This window comes from Mobula birostris, chromosome 21 (genome assembly GCF_030028105.1).
Source record: "Mobula birostris isolate sMobBir1 chromosome 21, sMobBir1.hap1, whole genome shotgun sequence".
Lineage (NCBI taxonomy): Eukaryota > Metazoa > Chordata > Chondrichthyes > Myliobatiformes > Myliobatidae > Mobula > Mobula birostris.
In genome coordinates, this window is record NC_092390.1 from 32758260 (window position 1) to 32776375 (window position 18116).

At 40.9% G+C, this 18116-nt stretch overlaps 1 protein-coding gene across 3 annotated transcripts in view; it reads left to right on the forward strand.

The window, feature by feature from the left end:
• Positions 1-17026, forward strand: part of LOC140185701 (multiple inositol polyphosphate phosphatase 1-like) — an 81552-nt gene extending 64526 nt beyond the window's left edge. Inside the window, exons 4-6 of one of the 3 annotated variants that reach the window (XR_011882697.1) lie at positions 9922-10273; positions 13782-14184; positions 16017-17026. Coding sequence is in view for 2 of the 3 variants with exons in the window: in XM_072239245.1 (XP_072095346.1) it covers positions 9922-10273; positions 13782-13952 (523 nt within the window). In the remaining variant the exon portion in view is untranslated. Of the gene's footprint in view, positions 1-9921; positions 10274-13781 lie in introns of all 3 variants that reach the window. The other 2 variants (XM_072239245.1, XM_072239247.1) reach the window with 2 other exon arrangements.
• Positions 17027-18116: the final 1090 nt, after the last annotated feature.

The following is an 18116-nucleotide window of genomic DNA, read 5'->3' on the forward strand; positions in this document are numbered from 1 at the left end:
TGAAACTGGAGAGGGTTCAAAGAAAACATGATTCCAGGATTGAATGGCTTGTCATATGAAGAACGTTTGGTAGCTCTGGGTCTGTATTCACTAGAATTCAAAAGAATGAGGGGTGACCTCATTGAAATCTATCGAATGGTGAAAGGCCTTGGTGGAGTGGATATGGAGAGGATGTTTCCTGTGGTGGGTGAGTCTAAGACCAGAGGACATAGTCTCAGAATAGAGGGCATCATTTTAGAACAGAGATGAGGAGGAATTTCTTTAGCAAGAGAGTGGTGAATCTGTGGAATTTTTTGCCACAAGCAGCTGTAGAGGCCAAGTCTTTATGTATACTTAAGGAAGAGGTTGACAGATTCTTGATTGGTCAGGGCATGAAGGGATACGGGGAGAAGGCAGGAGATTGGGGCTGAGAGGACATTGGGATCAGCCATTTTGAAATGGTGGAGCAGACATGATGGGGCAAATGGCCTAATTCTGCTCCTATATTCCAGCCCCTTGGTAGCAACACCTCATATACCACCTAGGTAGTCTCCAGCCCCTTGGTATGAACATAGAATTCTCCAACTTCCGGTAATTCCCTCCCCCTCCTTTCCTCTATCCCTATGTCACTCTGCCCCCTCCCCCAGCTGCCTATTAGGTCCAACCTCCCTCATGGTTCCATGTTCTTCTACTACCCATTGTGTTTTCCCCTATTCCTTCTTCACCTTTCCTGCCTATCCCCTCCCCCACCCCTTTATCTTTCCCCTTACTGGTTTTTCACCTGGAACCTACCAGCCTTCTGCTTCCCACCTTCCCCCCACCTTCTTTATAGGGCCTCTGCCCCTTCCCTCTATAGTCCTGACGAAGGGTTCCGGCCCGAAACGTCGACCGATCTTTTCCACGGATGCTGCCCGACCTGCTGAGTTCCTCCAGCGTGTTGTGAGTGTTGCTCTGCTCCTATATCGTATTGTCTTATGGTCTTTTGTGGTTTATTTTTCTCCTTGATTTGTCTTCAAGAGTTCAATCAACATTCCTCCCATTAATTAAAGGAAAGATTTACCTTTGAAAAAGATTTAAACGGGATGCATAACTTGCTGTGTACATACATCTATTGATGCTTCTGAACACATCTTCAGTGATGTTCCTGGAATCATCGGGTGCTTTGGGTCTTTCAACATCATACAACCTCCTCCAGGTGACCCAGCCGGGGCTGATCAGACCCCAGCTTGTGTCCAGATGGCTAGCTACTTATGACTCCATGGCTCCCCTCTTTTGAACCACAGCCATCTTGAGGCCCTCTCTGCCACATCGGTGGTACTGCGGATGGCTCTCCTCTTCCTCTCTCTCTCGATGCCCAAAATGCTGAAGGCTCTAACTAAAGAACGGGCTATGAATCCCCTACAACCAACCTCCACTGGGAGACACCTCGCTCTCCATCCAGCCTGCTGACAGTTGCAGACCAGTCCTGCGTACTTGGAGAGCTTCCTTTCAAAGGCCTCTTCCAAGCTATCTTCCCATGGGACTGTCAGATCCAGCAGTACATCTTGCTTAGTAGACTCAGACACTAGGACAATGTCTGGTCACAGGGTGGTGGCTGCGATAAGGTTGGGGAACTTCAGCTGCCCTTCGAGGTCCACCAACAGCTGCCGGTCCCTTGCAGAGGTCAGAATGCCTGCAGATGTTGTTTTGGCAGGTATTGGCTGCTCCCCAGCTCTGACAAAGGCAATGGTCTGCTTGGAGGGTCGGGACTGCTACACCCACTCAACTCCTGCGCTGACTGCTTCAGCGATGGTCTTCAGGACCTGATCATGCCTCCACCTGTACCGTCCCTCACCAAGTGCCCTTGTGCAGCCGCTGAGGATGTGCTCCAGGGTTCCTCGCTTGGAGCACAGTGGGCACGCAGATGACTCTGTCTTGCCTCATGTGTGCAGGCTTGATGGGCTTGGAAGCACATCGTACACTGCCTGGATGAGAAATTGGATGCCGTATTGTCTTATGGTCTTTTGTAGTTTATTTTTCTCCTTGATTTGAACTAAAGAGTTCAATCAACATTCCTCCCATTAATTTAAGGGAAGATTTACCTTTGAAAAAGATTTAAACAGGATGCATAACTTAATATATTTCTGTCACTCTTCCTCTCAATACCTGTGGTTATTGTCTTGCCAGTAGGTTATTTCTGCTACCTTATCCTAATAAAGCACAATTCCTGCTTGTTCTTGAACTTGCCATCTTTTGGAAGTTAGGACATGCGTTCCTTTTAGGGGTTTGGGGATGGTGAGGAACAATTTGTAAGCCATTGATTTAGAATGCTGTGCATTTTGTAAACTAATGATATGTTAGTTGTGTTCAGTTTCCAAGTCAGAATAAGATACATAGCCTTAGAATAGAAGGACATTCCTTTCAAATAGAGGTGAGGAGGAATTTCTTTAGCCGGAGGGTGGTAAATCTGTGGAATTTATTGCCTCACACAGCTATTTAGGCTAACTCATTGGGTATATTTAAAGTTGAAGTAGATAGGTTCTTGATTAGTAAGGGCATCAAAGGTTATGGGGAGAAGGTAAGAGAATGGGATTGAGAGGGATATTAAATCAGCCATGATGGAAAGGCAGAGCAGACTTAATGGGCTAAATGGCTTAATTCTACTCTTATGTATTATGGTCTTAATGTTTTATTGTCCTTTAAAGGTAGCAGGATATCATTTGAGCCTAATGAGCACAAAAGGAAAGTACCAAATTTTGAGCCACTTGTAAAATATTTTCAACAGCAGAATTAATCTGTATTCACCACATTTGAATAAGACAATTAAAGGGATTTATTGAAAACAAGGGAAGCAGAAGAAGAACAGATCCAATAATGCATTGTGTAATCCTTCAAACCTCAAATCAGCATTTAAGTTCAGTTATTGTCTCTATAGAAAATAGTTTAGTGCTGGAGGTAGCTGTTGCTTCTTGCTTTTGTTAATTTTATGAAGATATTTACATCCAAAAACTTGATTAAATGTCATCAGGTTCAAGTTCAACTTCTTGCCATTCAACTGTGCACATGTATACCGCCAAATAAAACAATGTTCCTTGGGACCAAGGTGCACAACACAGTCCGTATAACTCACACACACAACACAAAGTAGTAGTATCACAAGTAAATAAGCTGCATTTATGACACAAGTTGAAAAGTAAGCTGTATGATACTACTGGTGCTGTATATGTGATGAAACCTGGGTGGAGGCAGGGAGTTCAGTAGTCTTATAGCCTGGGAGAAGAAGCCATTACCATCCTAACAGTTCTTGTCTTAATGCTGTAGTTCCTCTTGCGTGATGGTAGAGCATCAAGGAGATTTCTGGACAGATGGGAGAGATCGTTGATGATGCCAAGGGGTCTGTGTATGCAATGCTCCTGATAAGTATCTCTGATGGGAGGAAGAGAGATCTCAATGATGCTCTCAGCTGTCTTCACAATCCTCTGTAGGGACTTTCAGTCAGATACCTTGCAATTCCCATACCAGACGGTAATGCAGCTGGTCAGGGCACACTCTATGGCGCTCTTGTAAAAACTGATTAAGGTCCATTGGCCACCTTGCTGAAAGTCCTAGTAAAACTTAACTATTTGAGAAGCAGCCCCTGTGACGCCATGGAAGCAGAATCTGAATAATTGGACTGAACAGATCCAAATTCTGTGACTGTTTTACCAACTGGAATTCTCAATAGACATGTGTTTCTGGATTAGAGCCTCCTAAACATTGTCTAAAGCTGATGCACATTTGTAAACCATTCAGCCATTCTACTGCGTTAAGTCAATAATTGAAGCCATTCTTGCCTTCCTTCAACACCTCGTGTTTCAAATGCGCTCCATTCAATTTCACCAGAAGAGCTTGCAGCAAGCATTCGTAGCAGTCAAGAAAATGCTGCTTTGCCCGACTTTCTGGTTGAGAACTTCATACACAGAGCAAGGTTCTTGAGTACCTGGTAGACCAGTCATTCCAGAAGGTCCATGTTTGCCACTGATTGCATTTTTCCAGAGATCACACTAAGTGTAGTTAATGTGCTCAACACATTATCAAAACATTCACAGCCTAGCTTTTAGCAGGGTCGTAAATTTTTGCAAAATATGTTTTTGTATGAAAATGTCTAACAACACTGATGTATCTATCAATATATTTATCTGTCTGCCGGATAATACATTAACTGACCTCACCTTCAATTTCTTGGCTGACCCGGGCTTGACTTGAACATTTGTTGGACTGATCTGGGTTAGCTTTGTTAATGGAGTCTATGTCTGGAGATGAATTCTCAATTGTAAGTCATCTGGCTTTCATATACATAACTCATTTCATATGAATGTGAGAAATAGAAAAAGAAATAGGCCATGTGTTCTGGTCTCCAATTCAAAAAGTTCATGGCTATAATAACACAATTTTAATTGGGGAAATCCCTATTGAATTGTAATTAGCATCCAATAGATTACAGAGATATCAAATACCTGCAAAAGTTTTAATCTTTCTCATTACATTTGTTTTGGCTCCTGCAGGGTAATTACTTTGGCTGTTTAAGGAAAAAGGTTTCTGAAGATCAAGCCCTGAGTTCTGCCACAAAACTCATGGTCCACTGGGTAGAATCCCTGTCACTCTATTGCTTCTGTGATTTGGACTGCTTATAATTGGCATCAAAGTACTGGAACAGTACAATGAAAGCTGCTTTTCAAAATTCTCCAAATTTAATTGGAAAGCTAAGCAAGTCAATGTCAGTGTCCACGCCAGGCCAACGTTCCCAGCACTGAGCTCCTAATTATTCTCTGTTGGGCAGGCCACGTCTTTCACATGCCCAATGCCAAATTCCTGAAAAATGCACTTCATTTTAAACTCTGTCATAGACAATACTTAGTACAGTACTGTGCAAAAGTCTTTGGCCCTTCTATATAGCTAGGGTGCCTAAGACTTTTCCACAGTACTGTAGTAATTTTATGCATTACACTGTACTGTTGCCGGAAGTAGTAACAAATTTCATGACTTGCCTCGTGTCTCAGGCTGGGTGTGTCTGTGCCCGCACCACCACCCCCTGCCCTTGGCACTCCTCTGCCATCTGCCTACACCCCTCCCATGGAGCTCCACCCTCACCGTTCCCAACATCCTTTGCTCCCGCCAGATTTACAAGCTCACTTTCCGCTCCATGTTGACAAATACAATAGTGTGCAAAAGTCTTAGACACCCTAGCTGTATGTATGTGCTTAAGACTTGTGCACAGTACTATAGATGGACAGAAGACTGAAGGATGTGTTGTCCTAATGCAATCAGTATCAGTTTGTCAGAGCCCACGTGTTGCTACAAACATATGACACAATTCTGATGTCTCAGGTCAATGCATGCAGACTTTCCCCGGCTTTAAGTAAAATCGTGCAGTAAAGAAATTAAAACCAAGAACTTCAAGTAGCAAGTTTATTCTTGCAGATACAGTGAACTCCATTTTTCATCAATGTTCTATATTTTTCTATTTTATCTCTTTTAACTTCCCCTATGTTTTAAGATCCAGCAATAAACTCAAGAAAGATGATTCAAAAAATTTACTCAACTGACTGCACTTGGTATATTTTGTAACTTCAAAACATTAATCTAATTCAAAAGGAGACACGGGAATCCAGGACAGAGTCTAACTTCGAGTTTACTATAAGCGAGGTGCACGTTTCATGCAGAATTGATGATGTATGCAATTCACATATTTTTACCTATAAACCTGTAATGAATTATTCTAAATGAAGAAGAATGCTTGATCATCAACATATTTACAAGATTACTTAAATATTACTTCAATATTAAATACACAACACCACTGTTTTTCAAAAGCATCAAATATATTTGCATCAAAATGTCATTTTGTTAATATGTGGGGCTATGCCAATGATATTGTGATTATGGATGCTTTCATTATTTGATTAAAGAAAGATAGCAGGTCAGTTTTATTTTGTTCCTTAATTAAATTTGCTTTCAAGCAAATTGAAAGTTTGGAACAGATACCTTGAAATACCAGCCACATCCTGCCCCATCTTTGGATGAATCTGTTTGGGTCCATTGGACAAATCGTAATTCAAAAAAGCATTCAGCACAGGGTTGAGAAGAAATTGTTTCACAAGACAGTAGTGTACCCTTTGAATTTTCTCCCCAAGCAGGGTATGAATACTCAGGTCACAAAGTATACTAACACAGGAAACTAGTATTGAAGTAGATAAGACGTTTCAAGTCACTGTCATTTCCATCAACTACCAAGACAATTGATAACCTTTTACCTTTATCTTTGACAGAGAGTCACGCAAACCCTCTCTCAGTCTGCTACAGAGCTTGAATTTCTTTTTAGAGATACAACACAGTAACTGATCCTTCCCGTTCAAAGAGCTCCCACCACCAAATTACACTCATGTGGCCAATTAACCTGCTAACTCGCATGTCTTGGGAACATGTGGCCATGGGAGGCGGTACCCACTCCTGACACACGGTGGCAGGAATTGAACCCGAGTTGCTGACACTGTAATAGCGTTATGCTAACCGCTATACGGCCGTGCCACCCCATTCTCTGTGAGCAACTACTCATTATATGAAAAGAGTCGCTATGAGAATTCAGATGTATGTCATGGTGGGAGATGTTTTTGGTTTTGGAGATCCTGTAAGAGTAATCGCAGTCTGTTTTGTGGTTGGTAATACAGTACTGTCACTCTGCAGGGGATGAACGTTCAGAGTGGAAGATGGGATGCCAATCATACAGGTTGTGAGAGTCTTTACAGGAAGTAAGGTAGGAGGAAGTAACTGGGAGTCAGTGAGCTTATGAATTCTGAAGCTTGGCCGACCTCCTGGAATGAAGATAAAAGGGAAGGAAAGCAGAGATGTGTCTTTTTCCAGATCAAACACTGGAGGTGCAACACCCTCCCATTTACTTCCTTTTCGGTGTAAATAGTATCCATTCTGGCAGCAACACAATGTTCAAAAGCACGCAGACATGGTCAAGAGGTTCAGTTGTGGTTTAGACCAAGCATCAGAACGGGAAAGAAATGTGATCTAAGTGACTTTCACTGTGGAATGATTGATGTACCAGACAGGGTGGTTTGAATATCTGAGAAACTACTGATCTCTTGGGATTTTCATGCATAACAGTCTCTAGAGTTTACAGAAGGGTACAAAAAGCAAAAAAACATCCAGTGAGTGGCAGTTGTGTGGGCAAAAATGCCTTATTAGTGGGAGAGGTCAGAGTGTTTAAGCTGACAGGAAGGCAACAGTAACTCAAATAGTAGTAGTAGTGCATTCACTCGAGTTGAGTCTGATATAGTGTAGGGTGGAAATGTACAGAATCCACAACCACCAACATTGAGTTGAGGTTTCACTTTAAAAGGATGGTCTGGCGTGACGATGGAATTACGTGAAGGGCTTATAGCATGCTTTGTTTCAGGTTTTGGAGTTCAATGAAAACGTGTTACGGCTTTTTCTTAAACATAAAACAGCTCACGCAGTTTTATTTGTGAAAACCTACGTTGGTGACTCCAATGCTCTAGGGTAATTCTAGAGCTATTGAACATGTCGGCCAATGCAGTCGCTTTGAAACTGCCGGAGTTTTGGGAGCAAAATGCCGTTGCTTAGTTTGTACAACCTGAGGCCCAATTTGCGCTGCGAGAAATCACCACCAATGACACCAAAAATTTCGATGTGGTTGCATCACTCAGCAACTCCATGACTTGAGTGTGAGTCTACTAGAAAACATGATAAATACCAATTGCTGAAAACTCACCTTTTACAGTCTTCTGGACTATCGGAGTCTGAGCACACCAAACAGTTGCTATGCTTGCCTGGCCTCTGCAATGCTACGCCTTTGGAGCTATGGACCACGTGCTGTCTCTCCTGGGAAAGCACCATCCTTGTTTTATTTGTAAAGAACTCATCACGCAACAAATGCCTGATCAAGATCACAAGGCCCTTGCTAATGCACCTGTGAAGGACTATAAGGGTCTTGCTAAAATGGCTGATAGTCTACACTCAGCCAGGCAGAGGTGCTTAATTCCTCCTTATTTCCCTGTTTCAATAAGCTCAGTCAGCAAGGCCTCCAACATAAACAGACTACTAACTAATGCTGCAAAACAGACTGCGTCAGGTCTGTGTTTTTAGCACGCTCGCTTTGGTACGAATGCTAGGAAGTGTCAACAGTGCCAGTGTATTGGGACATCGGAGATCTGTGAACACTGTAGGTTGTCTGCTGTTCATCACAGCGATGCCTCCTGTGTGACACGGGTGCTCAAGTTAGTGTGCTGCCAGCATCACCTATTGATAAGAAAGCAAAGAGTGAAGAAACCTCACTGGAGGCCACCAATGGCTGTAGGATTCAGACTTACAGGACACGATGACTGATGCTCTGCTTCAGTGGGTGACGTTCACATGGAACTTCATCCTGGCTGAAGTAGCTGGACCTCTGCTCGGTGCAGATTTCCTGTGTGCCCAAGGACTATTAGTCAGTCTTTAGAACTGTCAGCCTGTAGATGTCAAGGACTTTTGGGTCATTACCCTGCTCCCCCAGTAAGTTCCCCCACAACGACACTGTCAAGTGCATGCACCTTGGATGTGAGTTTACTCGACTGCTGGGCGAATTCCCAAACCTCACCTAGCCCACATTCTCCAGCACAGCCACAAAATATGGGGCTGAGCACCACATTTCCACAACTGGCCTGTCAGTCCATGCCCACGTGTGCGGACTGGGCCTGAAAAAGCAGCAAACCACGAAGGCTGAGTCTGGTGGAATAGCCCTTGGGCTTTGCCTCTCCATATGGTCCCAAAGTCTAATGGTGGTTGTGGCCCATGTGGCGATTACTGACGCCTTAACGAGGTCACCACCCCCCGATCATTACCCGGTCCCACACATCCAAGTCTTTGCAGCATGTTTAGCCAGAAAGATTTTTTCCAAAATCAATTTAGTTAGGGGGTGCCATCCTACCTGTATCCTACCAGATTTGGGAAGAGTCTTTAGAGAACTGAATTAAGAGACTTAACTTTTCCATTCAGCTTGGAGAATGTAAGGAAGCTATAATGGCAGAAACTGTGATGAAGCAAAGCAAGTTGAATACTTTATTTTTTCTTTCACGTGCTTGCTTTTCAAGAAACAAAAACTTTATTTCCCATTTTGAGAATTAATTATAAAGGCATATTATTAAACTACTTTGAAATAATTGTGCCTTTTGCATGCAGAGCTTGAGTCAGTTCGCATCTTGTGATTAGATAGTTCCTTTTATCTATTATGCTGTTCCTTTTATCTATTATTCATTAAACAAAGCGTGGGCAAAATTAGCCACATGGTACTGCCTTATCTCCATAATATGGTGCTCTGTAGCTCAGGAAATACTGAGAAACTAGATTAGTATTCCCATAGCACACTCATTTTAAGCAACTTGAACATTCACATTATCTAACTTGAAACTTAGTATACTGAAGTGTGGCCAAATTCTTTCCCCTCTGAATCATGACCAGTCTGGCTTTTTGGAAAATGATTGCAAATAATTGGCCACTTTAGGTGTCTATGCTTCATTGTTTTGAATATTAGAGTTGGCTCAATCAATTTTTTAGTTTTGGTCATACAGAAGACAAATTTGATTGGTGGGAAAGAATGTTAATTTTCTCAAAGGGCTTCAAAGACTGAAAGTTAATAACAGCACAGTATGTAGAATAAATGCTGGACCAAGTTTAAAAACTAAGATAATTTTATAATAAAAAGGTAAACATGTCATTAATAAGTACAACTAGCAGAAGGCACTTCATTGCAAAGTTCCTTAACTCTTGGATTTTATTTGGCTCCAAATACCCACTAACTGATTTTGAACAGCATGGATATTCGATCTTTAGAAAACTATTTTGTGCCAAATCCTTTGAAAAGTATTTTCACAATTATACTAATACCTGTTAGTATTTTCTTTCTTTTTGTCTTCACAGGAATGAATCAATATCTCACACTGCTGTCTTACGATTTGGGCATGCGGAGACCCTTCTGCCAGTTTTGACTCTCATGGGGTATTTTAAGGATGAACGCCCCTTACTAGCAGATAATTTTGAAGAGCAAAAGAATCGCAAATTTAGAAGTGGACAAATTTCACCCTTTGCCGCAAACCTTATTTTTGTACTGTACCAGTGCAACGAATCACAGAGCATAGGGGAGAAGTACAAACTCCAGTTGTTTCTGAATGAAAAGCCGCTACCATTTCCTCAGAATGGAAGCCTTGTCGTTGACTATGATGAAGTGAAGAACCACTATCAGCATCTTATTGATACACTGAAGTTTAGCAATGTATGTGAGTTTGCCTCAAAGGAGGAGTTAAATATATCACAACATGATGAGATATAAGTTAGCTCCATATTTTTATCTGATCGGTTTGTTTCCTCTAATTCTCTGGAAATCATATTTTTGTGCAGGGGAGAGATTTTTGTTATCTTTCTTGTACGTACAATGCAGAAGTGGAGGAAGTTGTTTTAAAAGGACTGGCGACAAGTTGCTCATTTTGAGACTGGAAATTATAATTTTTTAATGTCACGTTCACGTCGGTCATTGTCAACTGAAATTCTCTGTCAACAGTATTGAGAAAGTAACTGTCCCTAATGGAACTCTTGTGATTGAAGCTGCTGCTGAACCACCAAAGACTAGTTGGGGTTGGTGTGAGTCTTAGGCAATTCATTATCACCTTCCATATTTTTATACCACAAATGCTGAAGGAACATTGACAATATATAGAGGACTGGAATACCAGGATAAAGATATGCCTAGATTAATCCACACATGAAGGATACTATACAGATCTGGGCATCCTCACATAGGAAGAGTTGTTGGTCTTGGAAGGATTACCCCATAAATCTTACATGAATAAACTTAGTGTCAAGTGATTAAAAGTAAATCATGATTATCACGACTAAAAGAAACTCATGCTTCAATTGCTATCTTAATTGCATTATTCAACTTTGTGTTAAATTGCCATGAGGGTGATGGTGATCACTTTGCCTTTTCCAATGGTTCCATGAAGAATTCATGGGCTGCAATATGGTAGTGGAGGTGGGGATTTGCGTCCAGCACAAAGTTTTGACCGTGTGCTCAAGGAAGCACAGTGAGGTGAAAATAGGCTATGTAATTTTTTTTATATAAAAATATCATAGTTTAACTATTGATTTTTGACCTGGCTGGTGACATAGTGGCATCAGTGCCGGACTTCGGGACAAAATGTCCCGAGTTCGAATCCAGCCGGCTCCCCTGCACGCTTCCCATCCGTGCTGGGTTACAAGCTGGTGATCTCTTTGGAAACTCACCCGGCAGAAGGCAATGGCAAACCACTGCTGTAACTTGCTGCATACGCGGTTCCCCACTACGTGAGAGAGGCGTGGAGGGAAATCGTCCGCTAACCAGAGAAACTCCGGATACGACGTACCTTTCCTTTTTTAATTATTGATTTAAAGTTGCTCATTTTGTTAAGGTATTATTCTGAGATAGCAATAAATGCAATTGATTGACAGTCCAGCTGAAATAAGAGGTGGAAAGTATGGCACAATGTAGTGTTCTATAATTTAATTAGAGGTTTACAAGATATTAAAATATATTTGGGTAGAAGGAAACTGGTTGAAGAGTTCAGGGCTAGCAATGCAATAAAAGCTGTGTATTTCAGGATCAAAATTCCAAATCAAAGGTTGATAGAATTTTGACGTTCATTTCTATAATTGGCATCTGAGGCTAGATCAACTGTTATTTTTGTATCTGGTTTGCATTAGTGTTTTGGTTAACCAAAGGCAGATATATAGTGTTAGCTCATGGGTCACTCATGATCCATTGAATGATGGCATAGCTTTTGAAATTAATGGGCATCTTTTCCTGTTTGAAGTCTCAGCTGGTGCAACTTTATTGAGCGAAGTCCCCAGTGCAAGTGCTGGGGAGCTGCAACAAATTTACACTGCACTATCAGCCTCCATAGAGTTTCTGAAGTGCAAGTGTAGTTGCCAGTAAAGGAGTTCAAATCTTGGCACTTAGATGGAGAATTCTAGGCAGTGAGGCATAGAGCTACAGTTTTTTTGAACAAGTATAAGCCTGATGAAATTTCTGGTGTCCGGTATTAAGCAGTTAAATGAAAAGGCACCAGCATGTGTGAGTGGGCAATGGAATTGATTGAATTAATAAATAATATGCAGTGCTCACTTAGTTGAGTATTATGTACAGCTTTGGAATACACTGATGCGGCAGAGAATATTTAGGAATGGCTTTCAGAAAAATTATAGATTTTTGTTTTCCATTCAAAACAGCTCATAATAGAATTTTTTTTATATATGAAGGAAGGCACATAAAGTGCTGGAAGAATTCAGCAGGTCAGGCAGCATCTCCAGAGGGGAATAAACAGTCTGTGTCTCAGGCCTGGATCCTACATCAGGACTGGGAAGGAAGGGGGAAGAAACCAGAACAAGAAGGTGGGGGAGGGGAGGAGTACAAGCTGGCAGGTGACAGATGAAACCAGGTGAGAGGGAGGGTGGGTGGGTGAGGAAGGGGAGATAAAGTAAGAAGGTTGTACCATGGGAGAAAGGGAAGGAGGAGAGGCAACAGTGGAAGGTGAGGTGAAGAGAACGGGTAAGAGGGAAGCCAGAACGGGGAATGGAAAAAGACAGAAGTGGGAGCAAGTAGAAATTACTGGAAGTTAGAGAAATTGCCATCAGGTTGAAAGCTTCCCAGATGGAATATGAGGTGTCGCACTTCCAACTGGAGTGTGGCCTCATTGTGGCATTAGAGGGGGCCATGGACTGGCGTGTTGGAATGGGAAGTCGAATTGAAATGAGAAAAATTGCATATTGTGGCAGACTGAGCGAAAGTACTCAACAAATGGTCCTCCAAACTATGTTGGGTCTCCTCATTGTAGAGGAGGGCACACTGGGAGCATCAGATATAGTAGATGGCCTTGACGGACTCGCAGGTGAAGTGTCACCTCACCTGCTTGGGACCCTGAATGGTGGTGAGGAAGGAGGTTTTAGGGATAAGTGTAGCACTTGTTCCACCTGAAGTGATAAGAGGAATGAGTGGGCAGGGGAGTCGAGCAGAGAGTGATCTCTGATGGAAAGCAGGGAGTGAGGGGTGAGGAAAAGATGCACTTAGTATTAGGATCCCATTGGAGATGGCAGAAGTTAAAGAAAATGATGGACTGGATATGTGGTAGGTAAGGACAAGGGTAGTGGTGGTGGTGAACTGGTTAGGTCTGTTGTCTAGATAGAAACAGAGCTTTAAGGCCTTTCTCATAGTGATAGGAGTGATACTGTTTCATGAAATCTACCCATGAAAAACTATGTTTGGAACCCATTGGCATATTGAACAAGCCAGACTGAGTAATGAGTAACAAACCAGAATGTATAAATAATCTGAAAATAAGAAAGTATCTCAATGTTTTTAACACGGTAGAGATTAACAATGAACTCTAGAAACAGCAGGATTACATGCTAACCAAGTAAGGGAAATTACATGGAATGAGATTTGTGCCGAGTACATTAATATGGATTGAACTGCTGGGAAAGCAAAAACATGTTTACAAAATATGTGATCAATGATTTACAAAAATGCTTTCTTGTACTAAATTTGCATTCCAAATCATAACCCTAACCCCAGCTTGGTCATCTGTCTTATTAGCAACTGATCTGGAAAATTACCGTACATTCCATCTAGGTTTCTGAGAAGCTACATTATAATTGTGTGTTGGAATATTTTTCCATTTGCTTAACCTCAAGGTTCAGTTTATTATCAAAGTATGTATGCAGTATACAACTCTGATATTTGTCTTCTCCAGACAGCCACGAATCAAAGAAAACCATGGAAGGAGTTCAAAGAAAAACACAGCCCCATGCACCAAAAAACCAAATCGATCAAACAGCAACAAGAATATCAGCTCTCCCATGCAAAAACACAAATTGTGCAGAACGGCAACAAGAACATCAACACCCAGAACATACAAAAATAACAAATCGTGCAATCAGCAACAAGAAAGAAAACATAGAATATAAAAACATAAAACTGAACGAGTCTAATTGAACTACAGTCCACAGTCCAATCCATAAACCGCAAGCCCGGAACTTCAGTACCATCCTCCGACAGCATCGAGAGAGAGAGAGAGCATTCAAACGCAGGGACCTTGCCTTGGGAGCAGCAAGCAAGAGATCATGACATGTAGACACCTTAGTCTGGCAGCAGCAGTGAGTGAAAGACTAGTCAATGTCACTGACCAGCCGCTCACCTTCCGCATTCACCTCGATGTTTTAACCTTTCTTGATGCTTTAATCAACGGGATATAACTCCCTCAACTCCCAAGCAGCCTGGCAACATCCAGCACTAAATATCTTGCTTGATTGATACCCCTTTTCTGTCCACTTGCTTATGTTCATTGTTCAGAAAATGCACTGGAGTTACTTAGACTGTATCTTCCGAAGCTTAACTAGAGCTGTCAAAAAGGACAAGCGTTACACTGTCCTCAGTTGAAAATATGTTGTCTTTCCAACATTATATTAGCAAGGATGAATTGCTGAGACTGCACAAGGAGTGCTGTGAACAGCTTTGGGCCATTTATCTAAAAAAGGTGTGCTGGCATTGGTGTGGGTCCTGAGGAGTGGCATGAGAACGCTTCCAGGAATGAAAGGTTTTGTGTATGAAGAACATTTAATGGCTCTGGGCTTCTATTCACCAGAATTTACATGAATGAGGGGGAATCTCACTGAAATCTATTGAACATTGAAAAGCCTAGATAGAGTGGATGTGGGCAGGATGTTTCCTATAGTGGAAGAGTCTAGGACCAGAGGACACAATCTCAGAATAGAGAGACATCCATTTAGAACAGTGATGAGGAATTTCTTTAGCCAGAGGGTGGTGAATCTCTGGAGCTCATTTCTACAGATGGCTGTGGAGGCCAAGTTATTGAATATATTTGTTGAGATGACAGGTTCTTAACTACACATGATGTCAAAAGTTATGGGAGAAGGCAAGAGAATGGGGTTGAGTGGGATAATAAATCAGCCATGATGGAATGGTGGAGCAGATTCAATGGGCCGAATGACCTGATTCTGCTCCTGTGTCTTATGATCTTATAGAACATAGAACAGCTTGGTACAAGCCCTTTGGCCCACAATGTTGTACTGACCTTTCAACTTACTCCAAGTTCAATCTAACCCTTCCCTCCTACAAAGCCCTTATTTTTTTTTTTAACCATCCATGTACCTATCTAAGAGTTTCTTAAATGTCCCTAATGTATCTACCTCTACCACCACCCCTGGCATACCGTTCCACACACCCACCACTCTCTATGTAAAAAGATTTTAGTTCTGATACCCCCCCCCGAGAAAAGGTCTCCATCTATGCCTCTTATCATTGTCACCTTTTATCCTCCTCTCCAAAGAGAAAACAACCTTGAAGAAAAAAATCATTAAATATTCTACACAAAAATACTACTGATGGACACTGGAAGTTCAAGGGCTGTTGGTAGTCCTTGCCAGCAATGCCTGTATCTCATTAAATAACAATCAAAGGTTAAACTAGCTAATCACTATATGCTGAATTGTAGCACTGAGCTCAGTAAGTTGTAGGCTCACACCAGAAAAAAAGTCAAATTTTATAACAACACAACACTGAAGAATCCAAAGTTAGTCCAGACTCTATGTCTCTGATCCAGGCCTGTAGCTGATTCTCCTTGAGGTAACCTGTTGGGCTGTTTGGCCACAGAAATGACCTTGATTGCGTAGTTAGCACAAGAGGTTCAATACATGCTTTATGGATGGTTGCTCAAAGCAACCTTGTTAGGGCACAGCCTGAGGGAAAGGTAAACATACATTGACTGAGGCTTTTGTTAAAACCTGATCCTTTCCAGGAAATTTAATTCTGCCTCATATCTTGAGATCCATTCTAAACATTATTTATCCACACCAAGCCTTTCAGAATGGCAATATAATATTCATACTACTCAATTAAATTGCTTGCTTGTTCTGTGAGGCATCATTGTTGAGATTTACCACTCTGAATTGTTACTCTATTGTTACAGAAAATGCAGGAACTACTCAGTAGAGTAGCAGCATGTATGGAAATAGAACCACCTTATGTTTCGAGTCAAACGGTTCATCAGAACACTATTGTGGTTGTACTCTGCAACTGAGCCTCTGCAACCTCTTGGGTAGAAAATTCCAAATGTCCACTTTCATCTGGATAAATCACTCCGAAATCAGGCCTGAATTGCTGACCTTTCGACTGTGTTTTTGGAAACTCCAGCCTGGGAAAGCATCATCCCTTAAGAACTTTATCTGATTTAATGAGATGACCTCTCATTCTTGAGATTCTTCAAGGACTCTTCATCTCATGCTCTTGCTATTTGTTGTTTATTTATTATTGCTATTTATTTCTTTTTGTATTTTCACAGTTTGTCTTCTGCACACTGATTGAATGCCCAAGTTCATGTGGTCTTTCCTTGATTCTATTATGGTTATTATTCATTATGGATGTATTGAGTACTTCTGCAGGAAAATAAATCTCAGGGTAGTATATGGTGACATATACAATATGTATTTTGATAATAAATTTACCTTGAACTTGCAAATCTAAATTTCACTGATTAATTTGGTATATTTCTGAAATAATTCCTGTCTGATAAATAAAATTCCCTTCTAATTGTGGCATAATCTTTGATCTCTCCAAATGCACATCAACAGTGTAGTTTGTTCTCCTATAAATATGAATATGGTAAATAAATAATGAATCATCTGTGAAGCTTAGTGTGGGCTGCAAAAATTACCTGATAAATGAGATGGTTAAGATGCTCTTTGTATTTGTTCAGATAGTTTAGATCTTGAAGTACTTGTACAGGCCTCTTAAGTAAACAGTGTTATGTAATTACATTATGTAATTAGTGATTTTTTTTTAATAGAACACTAAAAAATCTTCTTTCTCTTCCAGATCTGTGATGACAACAGTTGCTTCTTTTTTCTTTTTTTTCTCTTTCTTATCTTACTGTTTATAGTTTATTATTAGTTTTCATTAAATTCAGTTGATGCAACTTTATTTTGTGCAGCCCTGTGTATTTGTAATCCTGTACTATGTTATCATGTGGCACAGAAGACGGCCATTCATTCTACCACACCTGAGCCTACTCTCTACAATATCCGACCATTCACTGACTGCACTGTTCCAGATTGCTCTTTTCATACCCTTATTCAAATACTTCCTGAATATTGTTAAGTCAGCTTTCATCACATTTTCAGCCATTTTAGTCATAAAAATAAGCAATGGAAATAAATATCTCCCCATTTCCTATTTCTATTGGCTTAATTGGAAGAAATTATTTTGTGTCCAATTTCCCTAGGAGTGGAATGATAAGGTCATAATTTAAGCTTTAATTATAGCTGCAATTACTATGGAAACAGATAAGTAAGAGGATTTCAAGGCACTAGCTATTGCAACTTTAGCAGGACCAATTGCATTTCATACATTACCTTAATTTGGGCAGTTAATTTTTTTTAAAAATATTGAGCTGTTAAGAAAGGGGATAAAATTAGAAATACAAAATGTTAAGAGGAGAAAGAAAATTGCAGCCTCATTTTAAAAGCTGGACTATTCCTAAAAGATCAACTTCAGAAATGACTTCATTCATATCTAAAGGGATGAAGATTGGAATGCAAATTACTCTTCCAGGATGCTTGAGTTTAAACAAATACTAGTTATAGTACTTCAGAAGAATGAAACCAATCTCAGGAATTCATTGTCCCTTCTACTCAGGTTGGTGAATTATTCCATCACAAATAATGATATCATCTGTGCATTTTTTTTTTAAACCTGTAATCTGGCATTTGACAAAGGCAGTCTGTTTCCTTATACCATCCATGATAAAGTAGCCAGTGATCTAGATCACAAGGCTGAAAGAATTATTTTGAAGGTTGAAATATGCAATACCAGTGATCTCAGTAACTAAGAAGAATAGGTCTGTCGGGATGTGTGGTGATTTTAAGGTCAACATCAACCACATACTGTAAGTACAAAGTAGATCAATACCCTCTGCCCAGGATAGAGGATATCTTTGCAAACCTTTGTGGAGGGAAACACTTCTGCAAAGTGGACAGCTGAGGCCTACCTACAGATGGAGGTGAAAGAAGAG